At 45.7% G+C, this 19,224-nt stretch overlaps 2 protein-coding genes across 6 annotated transcripts in view; one reads left to right on the top strand and one right to left on the bottom strand.

The window, feature by feature from the left end:
• Positions 1-3,141, bottom strand: part of DHX30 (DExH-box helicase 30) — a 36,953-nt gene extending 33,812 nt beyond the window's left edge. Inside the window, exon 1 of one of the 2 annotated variants that reach the window (XM_069778456.1) lies at positions 3,118-3,141. The gene's annotated coding sequence lies outside the window, so the exon portion shown is untranslated. Of the gene's footprint in view, positions 1-2,154; positions 2,305-3,117 lie in introns of those variants that run through there. The other variant, XM_069778455.1, reaches the window with a different exon arrangement.
• A 6,001-nt stretch (positions 3,142-9,142) lies between these two features.
• LOC104323689 (KAT8 regulatory NSL complex subunit 1-like) overlaps positions 9,143-19,224 on the top strand; it is a 36,248-nt gene continuing 26,166 nt past the window's right edge. The window contains exon 1 of one of the 4 annotated variants that reach the window (XM_069778449.1): positions 9,143-9,560. In XM_069778449.1, the coding sequence (XP_069634550.1) occupies positions 9,178-9,560 (383 nt within the window). In that variant the 5' untranslated portion in view covers positions 9,143-9,177. Of the gene's footprint in view, positions 9,573-19,224 lie in introns of all 4 variants that reach the window. The other 3 variants (XM_069778448.1, XM_069778447.1, XM_069778450.1) reach the window with 3 other exon arrangements.

Raw genomic sequence — 19,224 nt, 5'->3', positions numbered from 1 at the left:
GGCTAAAAGAGCTGGAGGCAGACTGGGTGGGAGCGGGGACAGGACAGGGAAGAGAATGAAAGCATAGAGAAAGGAAACAACCCAGGTGAAGTCCATGAACAGAATCCCACCAATGAGGGATGTCCCTTTTAAATGACATGGAGGAATTTGAGTCCTCCAAGCTTGAGCATCCAGTAGGAACATGGTCAAAGCAGGAAGAGAAGAGCTTGGATAGATAAGCTTAGGTTTAAGGTACAGGTCATTAAGAGATCAGCCCCTGCAGCATCATCACTGGATTACTCAGGACCAGATCTGGCGGATCTGAACACAGAGGATCCTGAACCTGGAATCAGTTTCAGCACAGCCAGCAGCCTGGTGGAAATCCCAGGTTTTTGTCGCTGAAGATCCCGACACCAAAAAAAGATGTCCAACTATGGAAGTTGCTTCACCGTTCATGGAGATGAAGGGGTTGCATGAACATCACTGAAAGAGGGACACTTTGGAAGATTCAAAATACACTTTGTTGGGCTCTGATGACAGGAGAGAGTCATGGGGCCTCATCGGACACTGGATTTACAAAGAAGCGGAACACAATGACACAGGACTCTTACAGACAAGGCAATGGTACATTTGGAATGAGAACCAACCATGCACGATGATGCCATCAGACTGCAGACTGCCTCGTGCCTCACACTTGGCAAAACACTTGAATCCCAGATGGCAAAAGAGACACTAAAAGTTTGTTAGCAAAAGACTTAATGCCCCTACTGCAAAGGCAAGGAGTGAAACCAATGAATACGGCACTGGAAATGGTTAGGTAAAACCTCAAAGGCCTGGGAATTGGGTCTTTGTTGGGTTTCCTTGATCCACCTGAAAACAGCTACACGCACATGAGGAGAAATCACGTCCCCAGGAAGAGTACATCAACATGCGGTAAATATCACAGTATTTCTGATTATTGTGTATTGTGATATTCCAGCAGCATTTAGCCCCAAGTGCTTTGTTGTGAGAACAAAGAGGAACTGTGTTGTCTTACGTATCATTCACCCTCAAGGATCACCTACGCTGGGGTCCATGCAAAGCAAAACAGTTTGACTTTCAGCCCTTTGGGCCAAAGCAGGGGTGGATCTGTGCAAGAAACCTTTCTTCACCAATCCTAGTTCTGCAGGACTCCCGCTGCTGAACTCTGACAAGCTGGAAGGGGGGACAATAAAGCGCTAGAGGTAGGACCGGGCATTGGATGCTCTTGGGCACCCACTGCTTATCAGACCAAGTGTCGTGAACCAAACGGGCATCCCAGAGCGAGGGTTCCAATGACCACGGAGGAAAAAATGGTGCCACTAGTGACAGCAGAGCAAGTTACAGGAAGGTAAGGGAGAGACAAAACTAAGCCAAGGGCTGCGAGCTGTGCCGGAGAACAGCTCTGTAACAGGACCAAAGGCTTCCCCACGCCACAGATGAGAAAACCAGGGGAGAGCCCAGCTCCCCAGGCCCTCTCCACGTCGCCCCGTGCCGTTTCTCGAAGCGGGGCTCAGCCCCCCGCCTCCACCCGGGGCTCTCCCCGCCGGCCACTCTCCCGACACCCGAGGGGAGAGGCTCCCGGGAGCTCGGCCCGCCGGCTCCGCGCCCCCGCCGGCAGCGCTCCCCGGTCTCCCCGCGGGGGTGCTGGGGCACCGGCGGGCTGCTGCCCGCCCCCCCCCCGCCCCGCAACACGCCCGGTGCCCCGACCGCGGAGCATCCCCGTCCGCCCCGCCCGGCCGCACAGGCCCAGGCCCCCGCACGGCCCCTTCCCGCGGGCCGGGGCTCCCCTCAGGCCCGAGGCTCCCGCCCCCCTGGGCGGGCACCGCGCCCGGGCTTGGCCGCCGCCTCCCCCCCATCCCATCCCCCGGCCCCGGGGCTCCGAGCCGCTCGGCCCCGCCGCCCCCTGTCCCGGCCTATCGCCTCAGGCCCGCCGGTCCCCCCGCCGCCGCCGCCGCCCGCCCGCCCGGCTCCGGCTCGGAGCCATCCTCCCCCTCCTTCCCCTTCCTCCCGCCGCTTGTTCCTCAGGCCGCAGCCCCCCCACCCGGCCTTCGACGGCGGGTTCCCGACCGCGGTCCCTCCACGCACCGCGCACACCGAGCCCCCCCCCTCCCCTCCCCGGGCGGAGCGGCGCCGGTCCCGCTCCCCGACACCGACCTCCTCACAACCAACTCTCTGGCGCCGGTCCGCCGCCGCTCGGACTACAACTCCCAAGAGCCCCCGCGATCCGCTTCCGGGGCACCACTCCACTGCCGCCGCCGTCTCCTCCGCCTCCCTCCCCCGGATGTGAAACCTCCCGCTCGCTTTACCCACCTTCCCCCCCACCCCAACCGGCGAAGGGGACGAGAGCGTGAGGCCGCGCGGGGCGGGACTTGTCGCTACGGCAACGCCTGGCGCCAATGGGAGGCGCGGCCTGCCCGGGCGCTGCGGCCGCCTTTCCCCGTGGCCCCGGCCCCGGCCCCGGTCGTTTGTGTGGCCTACTCCGCCTCAGCGCCCTGCCGGCGGTATGCAGCCCTGAGAAGAAGCGGCTGTGGCCCGGACCGGTTCCCCGGAGCTCGGGGGTTACGGGGAGACACGGGTGTCCGTGGGGCAGCAGGGCCGGGCCGCCGTTCCCTGTGAGTTTCGCCCTTCCTAGCCAGAGACCGGCTGCGGTGCCCGGGAGGGGAGTGGCGGGGCCGGTTGAGGCCCCGGGGCCTGAACGCTTGGCCGGGCCGGGCCCAAAGGGACGGGCGGGCCGGCCCGGGCTGGGGCCGGGTTTACCGGCTGGGTGTAGGGCCGGGGTGTGGGGTGCCTTTCCTGCGGGACTCTGCGGCAGAGGCTGCCAGCACCGATGGTTTCGGAAACGATAAAGCTGTTCTGTCTGGACTGAAGCTCGGTCTCCATCTTTGGGTGAGGCCGTTGCCTCTGCTGGCAGCAGGAAAACGTGGAGCAATCTGCCACGGGCAATCTGCCAGCCAGCCTCCAAAACACTGTGCCCGACTCGGGGGGAAGCCACGTGCATCGTTAATATTATCAGCGTGCTAAGCAGCCACCAGCTGTAACAACCGTGTTAATGTTTAACCAACTTGCTGTATGTATCTATAGGTAGAAACTTACTCCTGATCTTAAGTATTCACTTACTGGTTGGAGTTAGATCCGCTGAGTATCTGTGGTGCGGGTGCCCGCTGTCCTTCTGGAGCAGGCTTACTACGGACTGAAACTGGAGTGGGCTAGTTCCTCCTTCAGTGCAGCACAAGGCTCATCGTTGCTCCTCGCTGGAATAATCCTAACGTGGGCAAAGAGAAGCGGTGTTTGTCCCCTGTGTTACTAAGGCCCTCATTTGTAATAATCACCTAATTAAACGCTTGTTCCAGACACTGCCCAAAGATACTGAGTGGCAACACGTAAAATAGCGTGGAAGTCTTACAGTGCTGCCCTGAGAAGGCAGGTCAGCAGGAGTGCGCAAGGACTTATTAACGCTCGGGTTCTCAACAGCCACGAGCCAAAATGCATCTCTGCTTTCTACAAAATGCTGGAGTTGTGTGGGTGCGATGGTGAGCTGCATTAATGGTTAGCAGCAAATGTGTGATGAGGGTAGCTTAATTTATGAGGGAATGGTGCTGTTGATAAAATGAGGAAAAAATAGTTGTAGTCTGGGTGTGCTGATCTGCCATTGTGTTACTGATTCTCTGGCAACGTGAACTTGGACAGCAAGGCAAACGTGGGAAAAGGTAGACTTAAAACTATAGAAAATTTTAAAGTCTTAAGTTCTGTGTGGTAATACAACATTAAACTCAAAGTGGTTTTGATAGGGGTTTTAGCAATTACTACCTAACAGCTTATTTGCATGCAGAGTTTTTCACTTGTTTTTCTGGCCTTTTCTATTCACCGTGATTTTTCATTATCATCCATGTATTTATAGAATAAACCTTTCAGAGTACTAATGCCAAGAAAAGCTTTGTTTCAGTGAGATTGAAATGACATTTGAAAATGTTCTTACTAGTTAACAGCTTTCTTCACTGAGAAGCGTTGAGATGCCCAGGATGATTTAAGCTTACTGAATTTCTCAGTTTCTTACTGTGGTCTGCAGGCCACAGCTATTTTCATGTCAGTTGTACAAAGGACATAAGCCAAAACATGATGGAAAGGAAGTCATCTAAGGCTAAGAATTTCCCTAAAATTTATCTGCCTGCTCGCAGAACCAAAAGTCCAGGTAAGACAGAGTGAAGAACACATGCGGGATGGGAGGAAGTGGCAAAGAATGTAGAAAATTGGCATCTCTAGTAGATGCTTAGGGGTCTCCAGCTACTGCACCTTTATTCAGAAGATGGAGTGTGAAGTCCAGTTATTTCTGTAGACTCTGAAGGCCAAAAGGTTAATGGGTAATCTTCATCCCCCTGTAGCATTTACAGATAAGGACAAGGACAATAAAAGAAAGTGTTAAGATAAAGGGAGCAACTTCTGCCATTATTACCAGCTTAGCTTAAAAAGCCTGCATAATCATTCAAAAGTCATCTGTTAAGTAACAAGTAAAGCAGTTCATTTCTGGGGGCTTAGAATGGAAAATTGCTTTAATACAATGACTTTGTAGAGAATATGTCAAGCCATCTAAAGCATGATCACTTAATTATAGTTCTCTACTTGCTTCCTACCGATTACAATATTTTTACTAGTTATTACTTTGTAATCTCTTTTCCAAGTAACCTAAGAGATGCTGCAAAGGCTGTTTTTAGACAAGATCTAAATACAGTTTATCACTCCTTGTAACTGTAAAATGAAGATTAAAAACCATGGACAGTATTTTGATTTTTTCTTTTTTTGTTGCCAAGCTGTGCTTATTTAATAATCTATTTCTGTTCTGAAAAAAAAAACACCAAAAAAACCAAAACCAAAAAAACCCCAAACCCTTAAAAATACCATGTCCAGCAGAACTAACAGAAAACAGTCTCCTGTCTATTGCCCTCTAGTTAACCAAACTGCTGTACAACCATTGCAGCTCCTCCCTGTATTCCTGTCCCATCCGCCACCCGGCATACCTTAGATCTTCCTCTAGACGCCTAAAAATCCATGTATTTTCCCCAGCCATATGCCCTAAACTGCCCCTCTTCCATTAACCTCTCTTCTGCCTATGTCCCTTCACCTTCAGTTGTACAACAAACAAGCAGTGCAAAAACCATGAAAATCAGTATGTGACCATTGTGTCCAGACTGCTTGAGCCTACAGCACCGCATGTGGGAAGGGAGCCGATTTTACTCCCCTTTTCCACAGGAGGACTTGGTATCTCTGCATTTTTTAAATGCCTCTGTTGAGTTTATTTGAAACTAATTAGCAGGTTTAAAAGTTATCAGAAAAGGTGCCGAGGGGTCAGCACCATCTGAGGGACGGTGTTGCTTTAGGAAAAAAGACATCCCCATTGCTCAACCTTAAATGAGACTAGAGACGTACGCGGTCAATATGTCTCTTTCCCAAATGAAGTTCCTAACAGATCATGAAAATACTGTATTAAAAAGAACACACACACACACACAAAAGATTCTGGTTTTTGAGACTGAAAACTGTTCAGTTTTCAATGAGTGCAAGCAACGAAGTAATCTTGCAATTCTGGTAGAATATCCTTTTTAAATTGATTTTCATTTACTCTCTTTGATTACAACCCAGACATTGTAACTCTCATTCAATGAATTAAATGAGTAGCTGATATTCTTTTTAGACCTTTTAAGATCTAACACCTTTACAAGCCAGTTACGTTAGACCATCTTGCAGGCTTGCTCATACCATTCTGTGTGTGGTTATACTTGGCTTTTTTTTTTTTTCTTGTTATAGTCCTAAAGACAAAGGGCCTAATATTATGTTAATGTAATTTTACAGAAGCTTGTTGTCAGAAGAGCTCACACCGATTGCTCCTCTTTCTGTCACAATACCTGGAGGATATTGAAAAATATGGTGGCATAGAGGAAAGAATTTCCATTTTATTTCAAGCTTTCTTAGACTTTTTCTATATTAAAAGGTTAGTACAGTTTTTAGAAAAGCTGTGAGGATTAACTTGAAAAGTTACTGTGAGTATTTGCTTACAAAGTCAGTTATCATTAATACTCAGTTGTCATTAATGCAATTGTTGAGCTCATCATTGTCACTAGACAGTCAGGAATCTTTTTTTTTTCCTCCATGGGATGCTACCAACAGCTGCTGCAGTGATGTGGAGTCTTAAAGGCAAACTGCTGTAGCTTAGTAAAAGTCAAATACGAAATAACTGAATTTAGCTTAGGGATCACTTACAGAAACCAAATTGTTGAGAAAGTGAATGTAACTACCCAAAGAAGACACAGAGCAGCAAGTAAACCAATCTAGCTAAACAGCATGCTTTAAGAGCTCTTCTGACTCAGGCTCAATTATTTCATAATTGGAAAGGTGAGATTCTGCTGAAGCCAATCAACACAGGCTAACAACCAATGTATAAGAAAAATTCAACTTCCAAGATGGAATTTGATTAACAGCTCACTTAACTTATTAAAACCAACAAAAAAAGTATTTTAAAGACACTAGAAGCAGGAAGCCGGTTTAAAAAAAAAATCACAAACCCGAAAAAGCAAAATCTGTCTGGGCTCGAACACTAGTTGTAATCAACGGAACAACTAAGAAAGATTATTTCCTGATCCCCTCTGTTGCGAAGGAGGATGTTGAAATTCCCTGCTGTACCTTTTAAAGCTGCTGGTGATCTGGATAACCTATTAAATGTCAGAAAAGTAGATACTGGAGTAAAGTGATAAACTGCTTTTTAAATTAAGTCCAAGAGTTGTGAAAGAAATTTGCAGTCAAGCTGCTAAAAAAATATAAAAAGTGCCTCTAATGGAAGTTGTTAGACTGGATTGTCAGCAGATAATACATCATGTCTTAATTTTTTTATATGAAACTGAATGCTTTCATTTCTAATATCTCTTTATGGTTCTCATGATGAGACATGACAAGATGTGGGTAATTCTGGGATATTAAAAAAGTTACATGGGCCAAGTTCTGCGCTGGTCAGGAAAAAAATGTACGTGTTATGAGGAGTGGCTGAGTGAACTGGTGGTGTTTCGCCTGGAGAAAAGGAGGCTGAGGGGAGACCTTATTGCTCTCTACAGCTACCTGAAAGGAGGTTGTAGTGAGGTGGGGGTCGGTCTCTTCTCCCAAGTAACAAGCAATGGGAAAAAAAGAAACAGCCTCAAGTTGTGCCAGTGGAGGTTTAGATTGGATATTAGGAAAAATTTCTTCACTGAAAGGGTTATCAAACATTGGAACAGGCTGCCCAGGGAAGGGGTTGAGTCACCATCCCTGGGGGTAGACGTGGCGCTTGGGGATGTGGTTTGGTGGTGGACCTGGCAGTGCTCGGTTAATGGTTGTACTCAATCCTGAAGGTCTCTTCCAACCTAAACAATTCCATGATTTCCCCCAGCCCCCAATATGAAATAGTTATAAAACACCCAATGATATCTCACTGTATGAAGTAACTTTACAATCTGTTCCCAATTAAACATTAATATTAGAAATAGAAAAATCTTAATTCCTTGGAAGTGGACTGGATCATTAAGAATCTTGGAAAAAACCACCTCCTCTTTACCTTCTCGAATGCTCTTTTTCTTCTTCTTTTTCCATTTTTTTGCCTTGTCTCAGGCACCTTTTTGTGGTCTAATATTTGTTAAAATGGATACAGTTTTCTTCTGAATTACACTGGCCTGAGAGTATGACCAGCAATGACACTATCTCTGCAGCTGCAGCTGTACTGTAAAGTGAACCTTTGGAAAGAGGTTTTGCATGGGCAAATGAGACAATTGTGAACATCAAATTCTTGAACATTGCTTTTGGCTTATTGCTTTAGCAAAAACATTTAACCAAAAAACATTTTAGAAATTATGTTCTCAATCTCTACATCGATGCATCAAGCTGACACAAACCCCTAATACAACACTATAGGGTACAACAGCTAATTCTGTGACCATTTTTCAATAAAACTTCAAATAAAAGTATTACTGTCCCTTCTTTAAATAACATGAACCATCCCACCTTCTGATGAGCTTGTGTGAAAGCATTGCTTCTTCAGTCTTTACGTTTCTTCTGGTGGTCTGTGCGCTTTGGGAGCTCTCTGCCACTTCTTTGCGTGGTTTTCAGGTGGTGGTTTCTAGAGAATGGATTCCTCTCCCAGTGCTCTCATGCTAACCCTGCTTCACTGGTATTCTGCCTCGCGGTGTTATTCTGCAGGAAACTATGAAAGGATAATTCAGGAGGACGTTGGCTAGAAGAGACTAGAGATGGTAGACCCCAATGCATTCCTGAAACATTGACTTTGGTTGTGGCTGCTCTCTTTAATTTCCCATGCAGACTCTCCCAATGGAGGCTTTCCCTGACTCAATCCAAGATCCACTATGTCAAGGTTAAAGTTGAGTTTTTTCCAGTTTTGCCCACTACTCCGAATTACCGAGAACTCTGCCCTGCAGAGATGGTGGTTTGCTAGCTACCTGCTGCCGAGACCTGGTTCCTGCCTGCCGCGGCCCTGCCGATGTGCAGCCCCTCCTTCCCTCATGCTCAGGCAAGATGGAAAGCCCTCAGGGAGTTAGCTGAACGTTGATTTTTCATTACTTGGGCCGGATTAATCACTGGCTGAGATGCTTTTATAATTGGATTAGCATATGAAATGGATCGAGGGTGGAGGATGGGCTCCACGGTGGAAACGGGCCTTGTACTGGACGTGTTGTTTCGTTCTGCTCGGGGCCGCGCCCTGCCGGCGGTGCAGCGGGGCCGGGCCGGGGGCCCCAGGGATGGCTGCTGGCGGCAGAGCGCCGGGCCGGGCCCGTTCAGCGCTCCGGGAACGCGACCGGTGCTGCAGCTGCTGCGCCGCACCGGGACAAGATGGCCGCCAGCGCCCTTCCCTCACGGAGAAAGCACCGCCCCCTCCGAGGCCTTATATAACCTCGGGGAGGGAGGGAGGCGGGCTGGCAGTTGTGATTGGCTCACCAACCTGCCCTCCTCCCCACCCCCAGCACGTGCTGGCACTATTTACCTTTTCTGGTTGGCTCTGTGGCGCGGGTGTGCTTCACCAGCCAATGGGCGACCGGCGGAGGGGGGTAACGGAGGGGATGCCGGAGTCGGTCTGCGCCTGCGCAGTGCTGAGGCGCGTGTGCCTTTCTCCTCGCTGAGGTGCGGAGCCGCCACCGCCTTCCCGCCCGCATGGCGGCTGTGGCCGTGGCGTCCGGGCTGTGCCCGCCGCCCACCGGGCGAGCGGCCGCCGCTCGGGGCCGCCAGGCCGTGCTGTGGAGCCGGGCGCGGCGTCTCCGCCACCGGTTGCGGGCGCTGCAGGCCCGGCAAGTGGAGCGGCACGTCCGGCACCAGCTGGCCGGGTTGACGCGGTACCTGAGCCGGGCGGGACCCGCCGGCGGCCTCCCGTCCGCCGTGGGGTCCGACCTGCGGCTGCTGGCGGCCAGCGCTACCGCCCGTCTCCGCGCCACGCAGGGCGCCTGCGACTCGGACGCCACCGGCAGCAGCAGCGGCTCCGCCGAGGAGAGCGAGGCGGACGGCGACGGGCAGCGGCGTCCCGCCGCGGCCTCCCCAGAGTGAGTGCGGGGGTGAGTTCCAGTGCGGGAGGGCGAAGGTGTCTGGGGTCTGGTCTCACCGGTGTCCTGGGGAAGAAGCGCCGGGGAGAGCGGTGGCCTTGGTCCGAAGGCAGCAAGGATGGGAGATTTCGTCTTGTCTTCACCTCTTCGTCTTCCTTGTGAGCTTTTATGTTTGTTTTTTTCTTGAAAACTTGTACACCAAGTGTTCTTTACTGTGTGTGCTTTTACGGTGCTTTCTCTTCTGTGTCGGTTTTGCATGTATTAGGTCAGAAGTATTTTTAACGAAGAGTTTATCTGCAACAAACTTTGCAGTGTGTGCCACTTCGTAGCCTAACGCTCTTGTGTCTGTCTTGGTTTAAGGATATGAGTGAGGTCAGATTTATAGGAAGAAGTGACCTTTTGTTAGGCTGCCTGATGTAACTGGGGCGGGGGAAGGATAAATTTTGGCCCTGGTTTGATAAATAAAGGTAGAACAGAGCTGTTTTGTGGTAATGTTACTAGAAAGCAGCTAACCAAATTGGTGCTTGAGGGGGGAAATCAAATAACATGAAGAGAAAGCTTTTACCTCTATGAAGGTGGAGGCTTTTTTGAAGCCTAGTGTCTGTGCTGACAACGGTCTTCTATATTATTCCAAACCAACTTAAAATGTTTTTGCAATAGGAATATTTTTGAAGTGCACCAGAAAACAGTACACGTCAGCTTTGATCTGGCAGGGTTGTTGATCTCAGTGGTGGGCAATGTGTCTGCGTTTCACAATAAACACGTGGGGTTTTCAAAACGATCAGTTTTGTTTTCTGTGTGTGAAGCAGTCAGTAGTCTGAAAACTAGCTATGCTGAGAACAGAGGTCTCTACTGGTTGGGTTTTTTTTTTTCAACTTTATATCCACAAGTAGCTCTTGCATGGTGCTTCAAAGAATGCAATTTGATAAGAGAAGTCAGATAGCAGATAACAGCTAGCTGCTAGCGAAAGGGATGGCCTGTGCCCCTGTTCAAGCACAGCCATGTGTCTGGCTCCCAAGTGGAGTGGCTCATGGTGTGAAACTGTCAGCTGTGTAGAAAAATGTGTTTTGTTCTGTCATTTTCCGTTTCCTGAAGCTGGTGTTCATGGTTTTAGGTGTTTGCCAAGAGGGGCTCTTTGGGCAGCGGGAAGGAGGAGAGGGGAGCAGGGCTACCCGGCTTTGCTACAGTTAGCTCTTGGGAAGACTTAATCACTTTTTAGGAAAGACCCAAACCAGCAGTGGTTCTGTGTGGTAACTTTAAGTTGATTGGCACAGGTTGTAAAGCCAGGTGATGTTTTATTCCTGTCAGATATATCTGCTGAGCAATTCAGTGTATGTATTAGATCCTTTAAATAATGTTTGTACCTTGTGGGGTTTCATCTGTGAAGTGGTCTGAGGTTTGCTTTTCTAAAGAGAGGAGAGAGCAGCTAGCTGCAGATACATATGAATGTTTAGTTATGGAGATCCTGGGTTAGTTTTTTTATGTTTTGTTGAAGTAACTGTTCTTTCCACTCTGAGATAACTGTTCAGTGGAAACTTACCTGGAATGACTGTCTTGGGGCAGGAAGGAGAGTAAAGCAAGCTATCTCTTAGACTTACATATTCTGCCATTTCCTACTGAAACTTATTCTTTATTTGCCTGTCCATGATGAACAAATAAATGTTTTGTATGTTAATTGTCCTCGTTCCACTTCAGAACCTGCAGGTTGTTGGGATGGAAGTCTATGTAATTCCACGTGCTTGTTCTCTCTTCCCAGTAAACCGTTGCATTCCTGTCGTCTTGGGCTCTCGGAGCTTTCCTGAGCATCAGCAAAGCTAAAGTGTCCCGATTCTGCCTCCTTTGGCATTTGGAGAGCAACAAAGAAAAATGTAACGAAGTTGCAGCCCCTTGGAGAGTAATTCATATAAGGATACAGGACCCCCAAAAAACTGCAAGGGAGTTTGTTGGGAGCTTTTATCTGCCAGGAGGCCAAGAAGGTGGCAGAGTAGAGGGCATCAGCCATTGAGTTAAGTCTTTGTCTAGTTGTCTTCCTGCTTCCATCTGTTTATTTAAAAAAAAAAAAAAAATCTCAGAATTGATTATGTGGCAGTCAAAAATGGATCAAAAAATTCTTGTGCATAAATCCAAGATAGCAACTTCATAAAATTATGCCTTTCCCAGCATAGCACTGATCCTTTTTATCTTCCTCTGGCTTGTTTGTCCAGATCTTTCATTGCATGCTTAGAAATGTGTGGTATTTAGACACATTCTATATTTATTCAGTTTTCTTCCTGGTGGTTTGCCATGTACTTTCCCTTTAATGTCACTCGTTTGAGTTCCCATAAAAATCCAAGCTGCTTCAGAGGGGTGTTGTACATTTATATTTATTTGTAGGAAAGGCATGTTAAGATGAAGTATAATTTTCAAGTATTTTTCCTGATTTTTGGCTTAATTCTAGTCTTGCAAAACAGGAAAAAACCCCAAACTTGCAGAAGAATATTCTAAAAGGTACTGATGTTGTCGGATTATTCCCCCAGGAAGTACTGGGCTTGCTACTGCACTTTTTGTGGTGTTAGGATTGTTTAAAGTTATGTTACAATGTGTCTTTCCCCCCGCAAAAAAACCCTGCTTTATTTGGCAAATCGAATGCTGATGACTGAATAGGCAGCTGTTCAGTGTTTTCTCTATTTCAGTCAATGGCCCTGCCATGTAAACTACATGTTGCTGAAACATGGCTGTGAAGATACAACTATTTCTTAACCAACCTACAGCAAAAGTTGTAACTGCTCTGAGTATTTTTGGGATAGCTGGTCTTTAGAACAAACAGCTTCAGCCCAGATGGTTGGTTTGAGAGAACTATAAACAGCTACAGCTGTTTTGGAGGCTTTACAGTCCTATATGTGTTCTTTACTTTTACATGAACTCTTTAATCATAGGTCAGTTGCTTAATCTACATATCTGTCATAAAACAGTGTGTCTAAAGGAATGTCATTATTTCCAATTTATAATTCAGTGCAGAAACAATGAAATACTGATGTTTGGTGTGGGTAATGGCTTGAAAAATTGTAGAATACGTAGTACCTGATTTTCCTGTTTTACTTTTGACTTTGGCTTCAACTTAAAATGTGCTCTCAGCTCTCTTACATCTCTCAATTGCAAAGGCTTTCAAATTGAGCTCAGCATTTTATTTTTTTTTTTGGTCATTAGAGCAGTGTAAATCCCAATTAGGATTTGCACAAAGCTTGCCTTTCTGTGTTCCTTTGCATGTACGCTCATGCAGGCATTCACAAATCTGCTGTGTTGGATACTTTGGTTACATTTGGCTGAGTGAAATCTTACTTTAGCTTTTGTGTGTTTTCTCTCAGAAAAAAGCTTGCCTGGATGTAATTCTGGGTTTAGATTCTGGGCCTGTGGAAGGTATCTACAGAAAACGGGCTGTGTAGAGGAGCAGTTCAAACTTCTGCTCCTAACTGAAGGCAGATGGCTGCTAGCAATGGCCAGCCAAATGTATGGAAATTGGTGTTGGTTTGGTTTTGGACTAGTTGGTGCTTTTTGCATATTGTGCTGGGGAAGGGGCAGTGTGGGCAAGCAGAGGGAAGCTGAGATTGTGGAATGGGGATTGGAGCCTGTAGAATGGAACAGACCCAGCGGAAGCTTGAAAATCAATTGCAGAGTTTTGCTTTTTATTTTATCCTCTCTCTACTTCTAGATTCTTTGTGTAATTATGTTTCCTTTAATAAACACAAATGTTGGTTTTCTTTGCTTGCTGCATTATTAGCTAAATTCTGAAAAGTCAAGAATAAGATTTGAAGTGGAAAAAAGGTGATGGATAGTAGATCAGTCTTGCTTAAGTGTTGACTATACTCCTGTACATTGATCTCTTTTTCTCGTGTCAGATTGTCTGGCAAAAGCAATATGTTTTGAAATTGCACCTTTTTTTAACTAGTCTGTGTTAATTGCTTATTTTCTCATTTTGATGACTACAGTTAGTGCTGTAGTAACTCTCCCAATATTCTGGAAAGCTAGATGTGGATAACTACACCTGGAATTTTCTTACCTTGTGGTAATGTACCTAAACTAATGGCAAAAGCATGAATCTTCTCTTCTGGCTAGAAAGAACCATTGTAATCTGCTCTTGACCTCCCTACCACAAGGCAATATTCAAATCATGGAACGGTTTGGGTTGGAAGGGACCTTTAAAGGTCCACAAGCAGGGACATCTTCAACTAGATAGGTTGCTCAGAGCCCCGTCCAACCTGGTCTTGAATGTTTCCAGGGATAGGGCATCTACCACCTCTCTGGGCAACCTGTGCCGGTGTTTCACCACCCTCATTGTAAAAAATTTCTTCCTTATCCAAGTCCAAGATAAACCTTCAGTCTATGAATCTGTAAGGAGCAGATTCAAACCTGTCAAGAACTTGTTGTAGACAGTGATTTAGAGTGAGGATAGGGAAATTCAGGTGTTTCTGAAGTGAAAGTATTTATCAGATTTGAAAGAATTTATCAGTATCAGAATTATCCTTAGAAAATCCTTTTCCTTGGAAGGAGAGTACCTATGCTTATGCCTAATATAACTGTGGTCACAGGCTTAGTGCATTAAAATCTGGGCATGCCTGATTATTTTTTATGTGAAGTTCCTAGGGCAATATCTTTCTGCTTCTGCGTTCCCATCGTGTCATGACTGAAGTTTGTCGTGTGGATGAGATTCATGTGGCATGCTCAGAAGAGGTATCTTCTGCTTATGTTCCCTGAGGCAAGTGATCCCATTTGATGTCATCAGGTTGTGAGGATTGTGCTACCCACAGTTGTAAGGACATTCAAAAACCTTTTAGTGAAAAATGTCACCAAAGAAGAAAAAAGTATTAATTTCTTCTTTGAACGGTGGTCTACTAGGTTGAGCACTCTTCTGGGCTGTGGGATGCAGAGCTTTCTACACCCTTGCTCAATCAAAAGAATTTTGACCCATATTCTCATCTCGTTTCTTTTAATACTGTTTTAGTAAGCTGAATATGGCCTGCTTGGGTTTTTATATAGATACACAAAACTTACCGTAAAAAACCTCAACAACCTTGCACATGCAGTTGCAGATGGAGGTGAACAACTAGTTCTTACGTAACCTGAGGCTTATGGAGTTCCTTCCACCTCGTCTTGAAACAAATATTTTAATTCATTAGATCTAGTGAGCTTGAGTCATTGTCAGGAGGAAGAGAGAAAGCTTCCTGGAAAACTACAAGCAAGATAAATGTCTTCTGAAAACAAAACTCTGATATCTAGGCTCAAGAAGTCAACTGTGATTTACTGCATCCTTGTGAACAGACTTGTTCATCAAAATGTCTACAGATGAGGTAGTAACTTCTTTCAGACATTGTTTTAGCTTGTTGTCTTTATTCAAAGGCTTACTTTCTGCAGATGTTTTCATACCTTGGTAGTGGCAGCAGATACATAACTAGAAAGAAACTATCAGTAAGCACTTAGTCTTTTTCTTTTCGGAGTTAGTAAAAAATAACTGGAGGAGAACTGAAAGTAAGAGTCCTTGTAGGTAAGAGGTTTCCGAAGGGAATGACTGTTCTGGCTTTGTGCATCGCCAGAGAAACTGTTGGCGCTAATTCAGAGCATGGTGACCTGCTCTGCCTGGTCTATTGGCTTTGTGTGGCAAGGTTTTGGTAGCAGGGGGGCTACAGGGGTGGCTTCTGTAGGGGAAGCTTCCAGCAGAAGCTTCTTGTGTCTGACAGAGCCAATACCAGCTGGCTCTAAGATGGAGCTGCTGCTGGCCAAGGCTGAGCCAATCAGTTATAGTGGTAACACCTCTGTGATAACATTTTTAAGAAGGGAAAAAAAAGTTGCTGGGACAGACAGAAAACAGCAGCTGGAGAGAGGAGTGAGAACATGTAAGAGAAACAACCCTGCAGACACCAAGGTCAGTGAAGAAGGGGGAGGAGATGCTCCAGGTGCTGGAGCAGAGATTCCCCTGCAGCCTGTGGGGAAGACCATGGTGAGGCAGGTTGTCCCCCTGCAAGCCTGGAGAGGTCCGTGGTGGAGCAGAGATCCACCTGCAGCCCATGGTGGACCCCATGCTGAAGTAGGTGGTTGCCTGAAGGAGGCTGTGACCCTGTGGGAAGCCTGCACTGGAGCAGATTCCTGGCAGGACCTGTGGATCTATGGAGAGAGGAGCTCACGGAGCAGGTTTTCTGGCAGGACTTGTGACCCCATGGGGGACCCACGCTGGAGCAGTGTGCTCCTGAAGGACTGCACGCCATGGAAAGGACCGATGTTGGAGCAGTTTGTGAAGAACTGCAGCCCATGGGAAGGACCCATGTTGGAGAAGTTTGTGGAGGACTGCCTCCTGTGGGAGGGGACCCCATGCTGGAGCAGGGGAAGAATGTGATGAGTCCTGCCCCTGAGGAGGATGAAGCAGCAGAAATAATGTGTGATGAACTGACCATAAACCCCATTCCCTGTCCCCCTGCACTGCTGTGGGGGTGTAGGTAGAGAATTTGGGAGTGAAGTTGTGCCTGGGAAGAAGGGAGGGGTGGAGGGGTGTTCTGAGATTTGGGTTTATTTCTCATTACCCTAATCTGGTTGATTTGTAATAAATTGAGTTAATTTTCCCCAAGTTGAGTCTGTTTTGCCTGTGATTGTAATTGGTGAGTGATCTCTCCTGTCCTTATCTTGACCCACGAGCCCTTTGTTATTTTTTTCTCTCCCCTGTCCAGCTGAGGAGGGGGGAGTGATAGAATGGCTTTGGTGGGCACCTGGTGTTAAACCAGAGTCAACCTGCCACACCTGGTCAGGTAAATGTTAGTACTGTGTGGTTTGTCCTGTGGGAGGCTTTAGAGGTATTTGTCTATAAACAAGGTTTTTGTAAGTTTGCTTAAAATTGATTTTATGCATTTTCTGTGCATATGTGTTGGTGATCTTGTTTTTTTTCTGCTGTAACCCTGAGTGGTTACCTTCAGGGAGCACTGTCTGTGGCCAAAACCAGTGCTGACTTACTGCCAGAGCTTTGCTCTAGTGAGGTGGGTGTGCAGAAGATGTTGCTGATTAGATCTGCCAGTGGTGTCTCTGACAGACATTACACTGTTAGCAGCTACAATGTCCCGTGTTCAAGTCATAAACTCCATTGAACTATATATGCATAAAATGGGGAAGCTTGCTACCTTGATTTAAAAGTATGAGATAAGCCATTTTATTCATGCATTTGTTTGCAGTTTCTGTTTTTCTTCTCATGTAATACCCTAGAATGTACTGCCTGTTAATCCCCTGGAAAATGGATTCTCCTGCATGCTATTAAATAGTGGGTCTGTACTGTGTCACTTACCTTATGTCAGTTTAATCAAACTCAATTTCTGCGTGACCTATTTCAGTACCTGTGTGTTTGCTACCCTTTCTCTAGGGAGAGAAAGAAAAAAACCTGACAGTTATCCAAGCTTTAACTGATTTAGTACTAAAGTACAGCAATTATTATCAAGGCTGTGGGAAGCTGTGATATGTCAAAAATACTAATGTGCTTGTTTGTGACAATTGCATAATGGTGGTAGTAAATGTACTAGAAATTTAGCTAATTATCCGTATGAATGCTCCCACAGATTGTCTTGCATTTTTTCAGAATGCTTGATATCTGATCTAATTTGTTTTCTGACTTTCCCCAAGAGCAATTTGGTACTAATAATTTGCTATTGTCACAGATAGACTCCTTTTCACATTACAGGGATTTTCTTAATTTTCTGTACAACTAGAATCTGAAAAGCACTTGGTTTTAAAACTCTAATTGCATCACACTATTTTTGTTTGGGTCTTCTGGGGACTTGCCTGTATTTGAGAGATTCAGTAAGGTGCATATAAAGAATTCATTGGTGTACTGAATTTGTTGCAGTTAACTCTTGAGTAATTGGGAAAGATTAACTCATATCTTAAAGATTTGAATGGAAAATGCAAGTAAAGCTAGTATACCATGCTCTTTAGGAAGAAAAATTAAGACTGCAAGCCAAGCAGGCAACCTGGTATGAGTCACACATTTGCCTCCCTTGTTCTTCCTCTATGTTAAAGTGTAGTCATCTAACATGTAATATGTGAGACACTTTACCCAGCCCTAAAAAATCAAGACTTCCACAGACACAGACAGTTGCAATTGATTAGAACAGGTTTTTGTATTACACTATATACTGGTACCTTTATGAATTCTTAAGCTAAAGTAGCAATTCTGAGGCAGCATTCAATTTGCCTTTCATCTTTCTATGGCTCTGTGTTACCAGCTGATGCGGTGGTCTCTCAGGCTGAATAATTTCCAGGACACTAACATCTTCTATTGCCCCTCCCTGTTATCAGCTATAATTTCGTTTAATCAGAGTGGAGTTGGAAGGAGTTCTGGCGGTTCTCCAATTCCAAATGGAATTGTAGCCGAAAACTCTTTCCTATTATTTAATTTCTTTTTAGATGTCTTTAGCTCAGAATTACTTTTAAGCTTTTTTTACTAGCTGCTTTTGAACAGTGCTTGTTTTTATCTAGTAAAGTAGGCCTGTTCACCTTAATTTCTGAATGTCGTGTTGCCCTATTTGAAGACTGAGAGAAAAGATTAGATGCTCCATTTGAAACAACATGCTCTTGCTGTAGTATGGAGGAGAAAAAAAAAAACAACCACAACACCCTGATCTTTGGAAGAGGAAGATGGTAGTATTCAAAAACTAAATTAAATGGAAATGTCTGCAATAAACCAGATTTGAGGCTGGATGGTAAACTGTACTTTGAATGTACAGCATCTTTGCATCAGTAAAAGTTGGTCTGTTTTCAGGAGTGCCTATCAGCTAAGCTTCCTGTGGAAAAGCCTAATTACAAGGTGTTTGGTCAGTCAAATCGTGGCTTGGTTTCCCTTTGGCATGAACTTGTCAATCGGAAGACTCTCATTTATTGATGTGCTAACTGGACTCTTTGAAGTTGCTTCGAGCCTGCATCCTTAGCTTGGGGCCCCTTCTGAGTTTCATCTCTCTGCTCACATTGATTCCCAATTGTTTCTAGAAGCTTTAATTTAAAGAAAATACAAAGTTTTTCATTGAGAGATCTGACTTTTTTCATTTAGTCAGTGCTCTGTTCTTAGATTTGATATATTGCTCTAAATAATTCTTTGATGTGTTTCTTTATTAAAATTAGAGTTCTTAACCTGTAGCCACATCTGATCCTGTGCAGATACAGCAGACTCCCCACACGGATGAAAAGGAGCCTCTTAACATTTCTCAAAAGTGGTTTTAGCCCTAATCGTTATCTGGTCTTTGTTCTTTAGCCATTTTACTGTTGAGGTAAAGTCATGTGCTTTCCGAAGAGAGCAAAAAAAACCCACTATGGGGTTGGCCGTAAGAGGTTTCAGTTGAATTATTTCAGATAGTGAAGCGAGTGGTCCTGAGTAATAACAGAAAATTGAACTTGAAAATTTTTTATTCCTATTCTTTTGCAGGCAGATTCCTGCCCGCACTAAAAAACTTTTGAAGTTTTTTGCAGACTACTGGTGATAGCAAAAGTGTACACCAGAGCTTCCACAAGCTTCCATAAGCTTCCATTTGTAAAGTGGTGTTTGCATTAGCCATTGTTTCCAACTCTGAAGTGATTAAAGTACTATTGTGTAGCTGTATTTTGCTTATATTATGATTATTTGAGTGTGTGCTTCTTTTCATCTCTGTAAATTCAGATCAAATGC

This window comes from Haliaeetus albicilla, chromosome 2 (assembly GCF_947461875.1).
Source record: "Haliaeetus albicilla chromosome 2, bHalAlb1.1, whole genome shotgun sequence".
Classification (NCBI taxonomy): Eukaryota; Metazoa; Chordata; class Aves; order Accipitriformes; family Accipitridae; genus Haliaeetus; species Haliaeetus albicilla.
The sequence above is the reverse complement of the archived record's forward strand: the minus strand, read 5'-3'. Positions and strand labels throughout refer to the sequence as shown.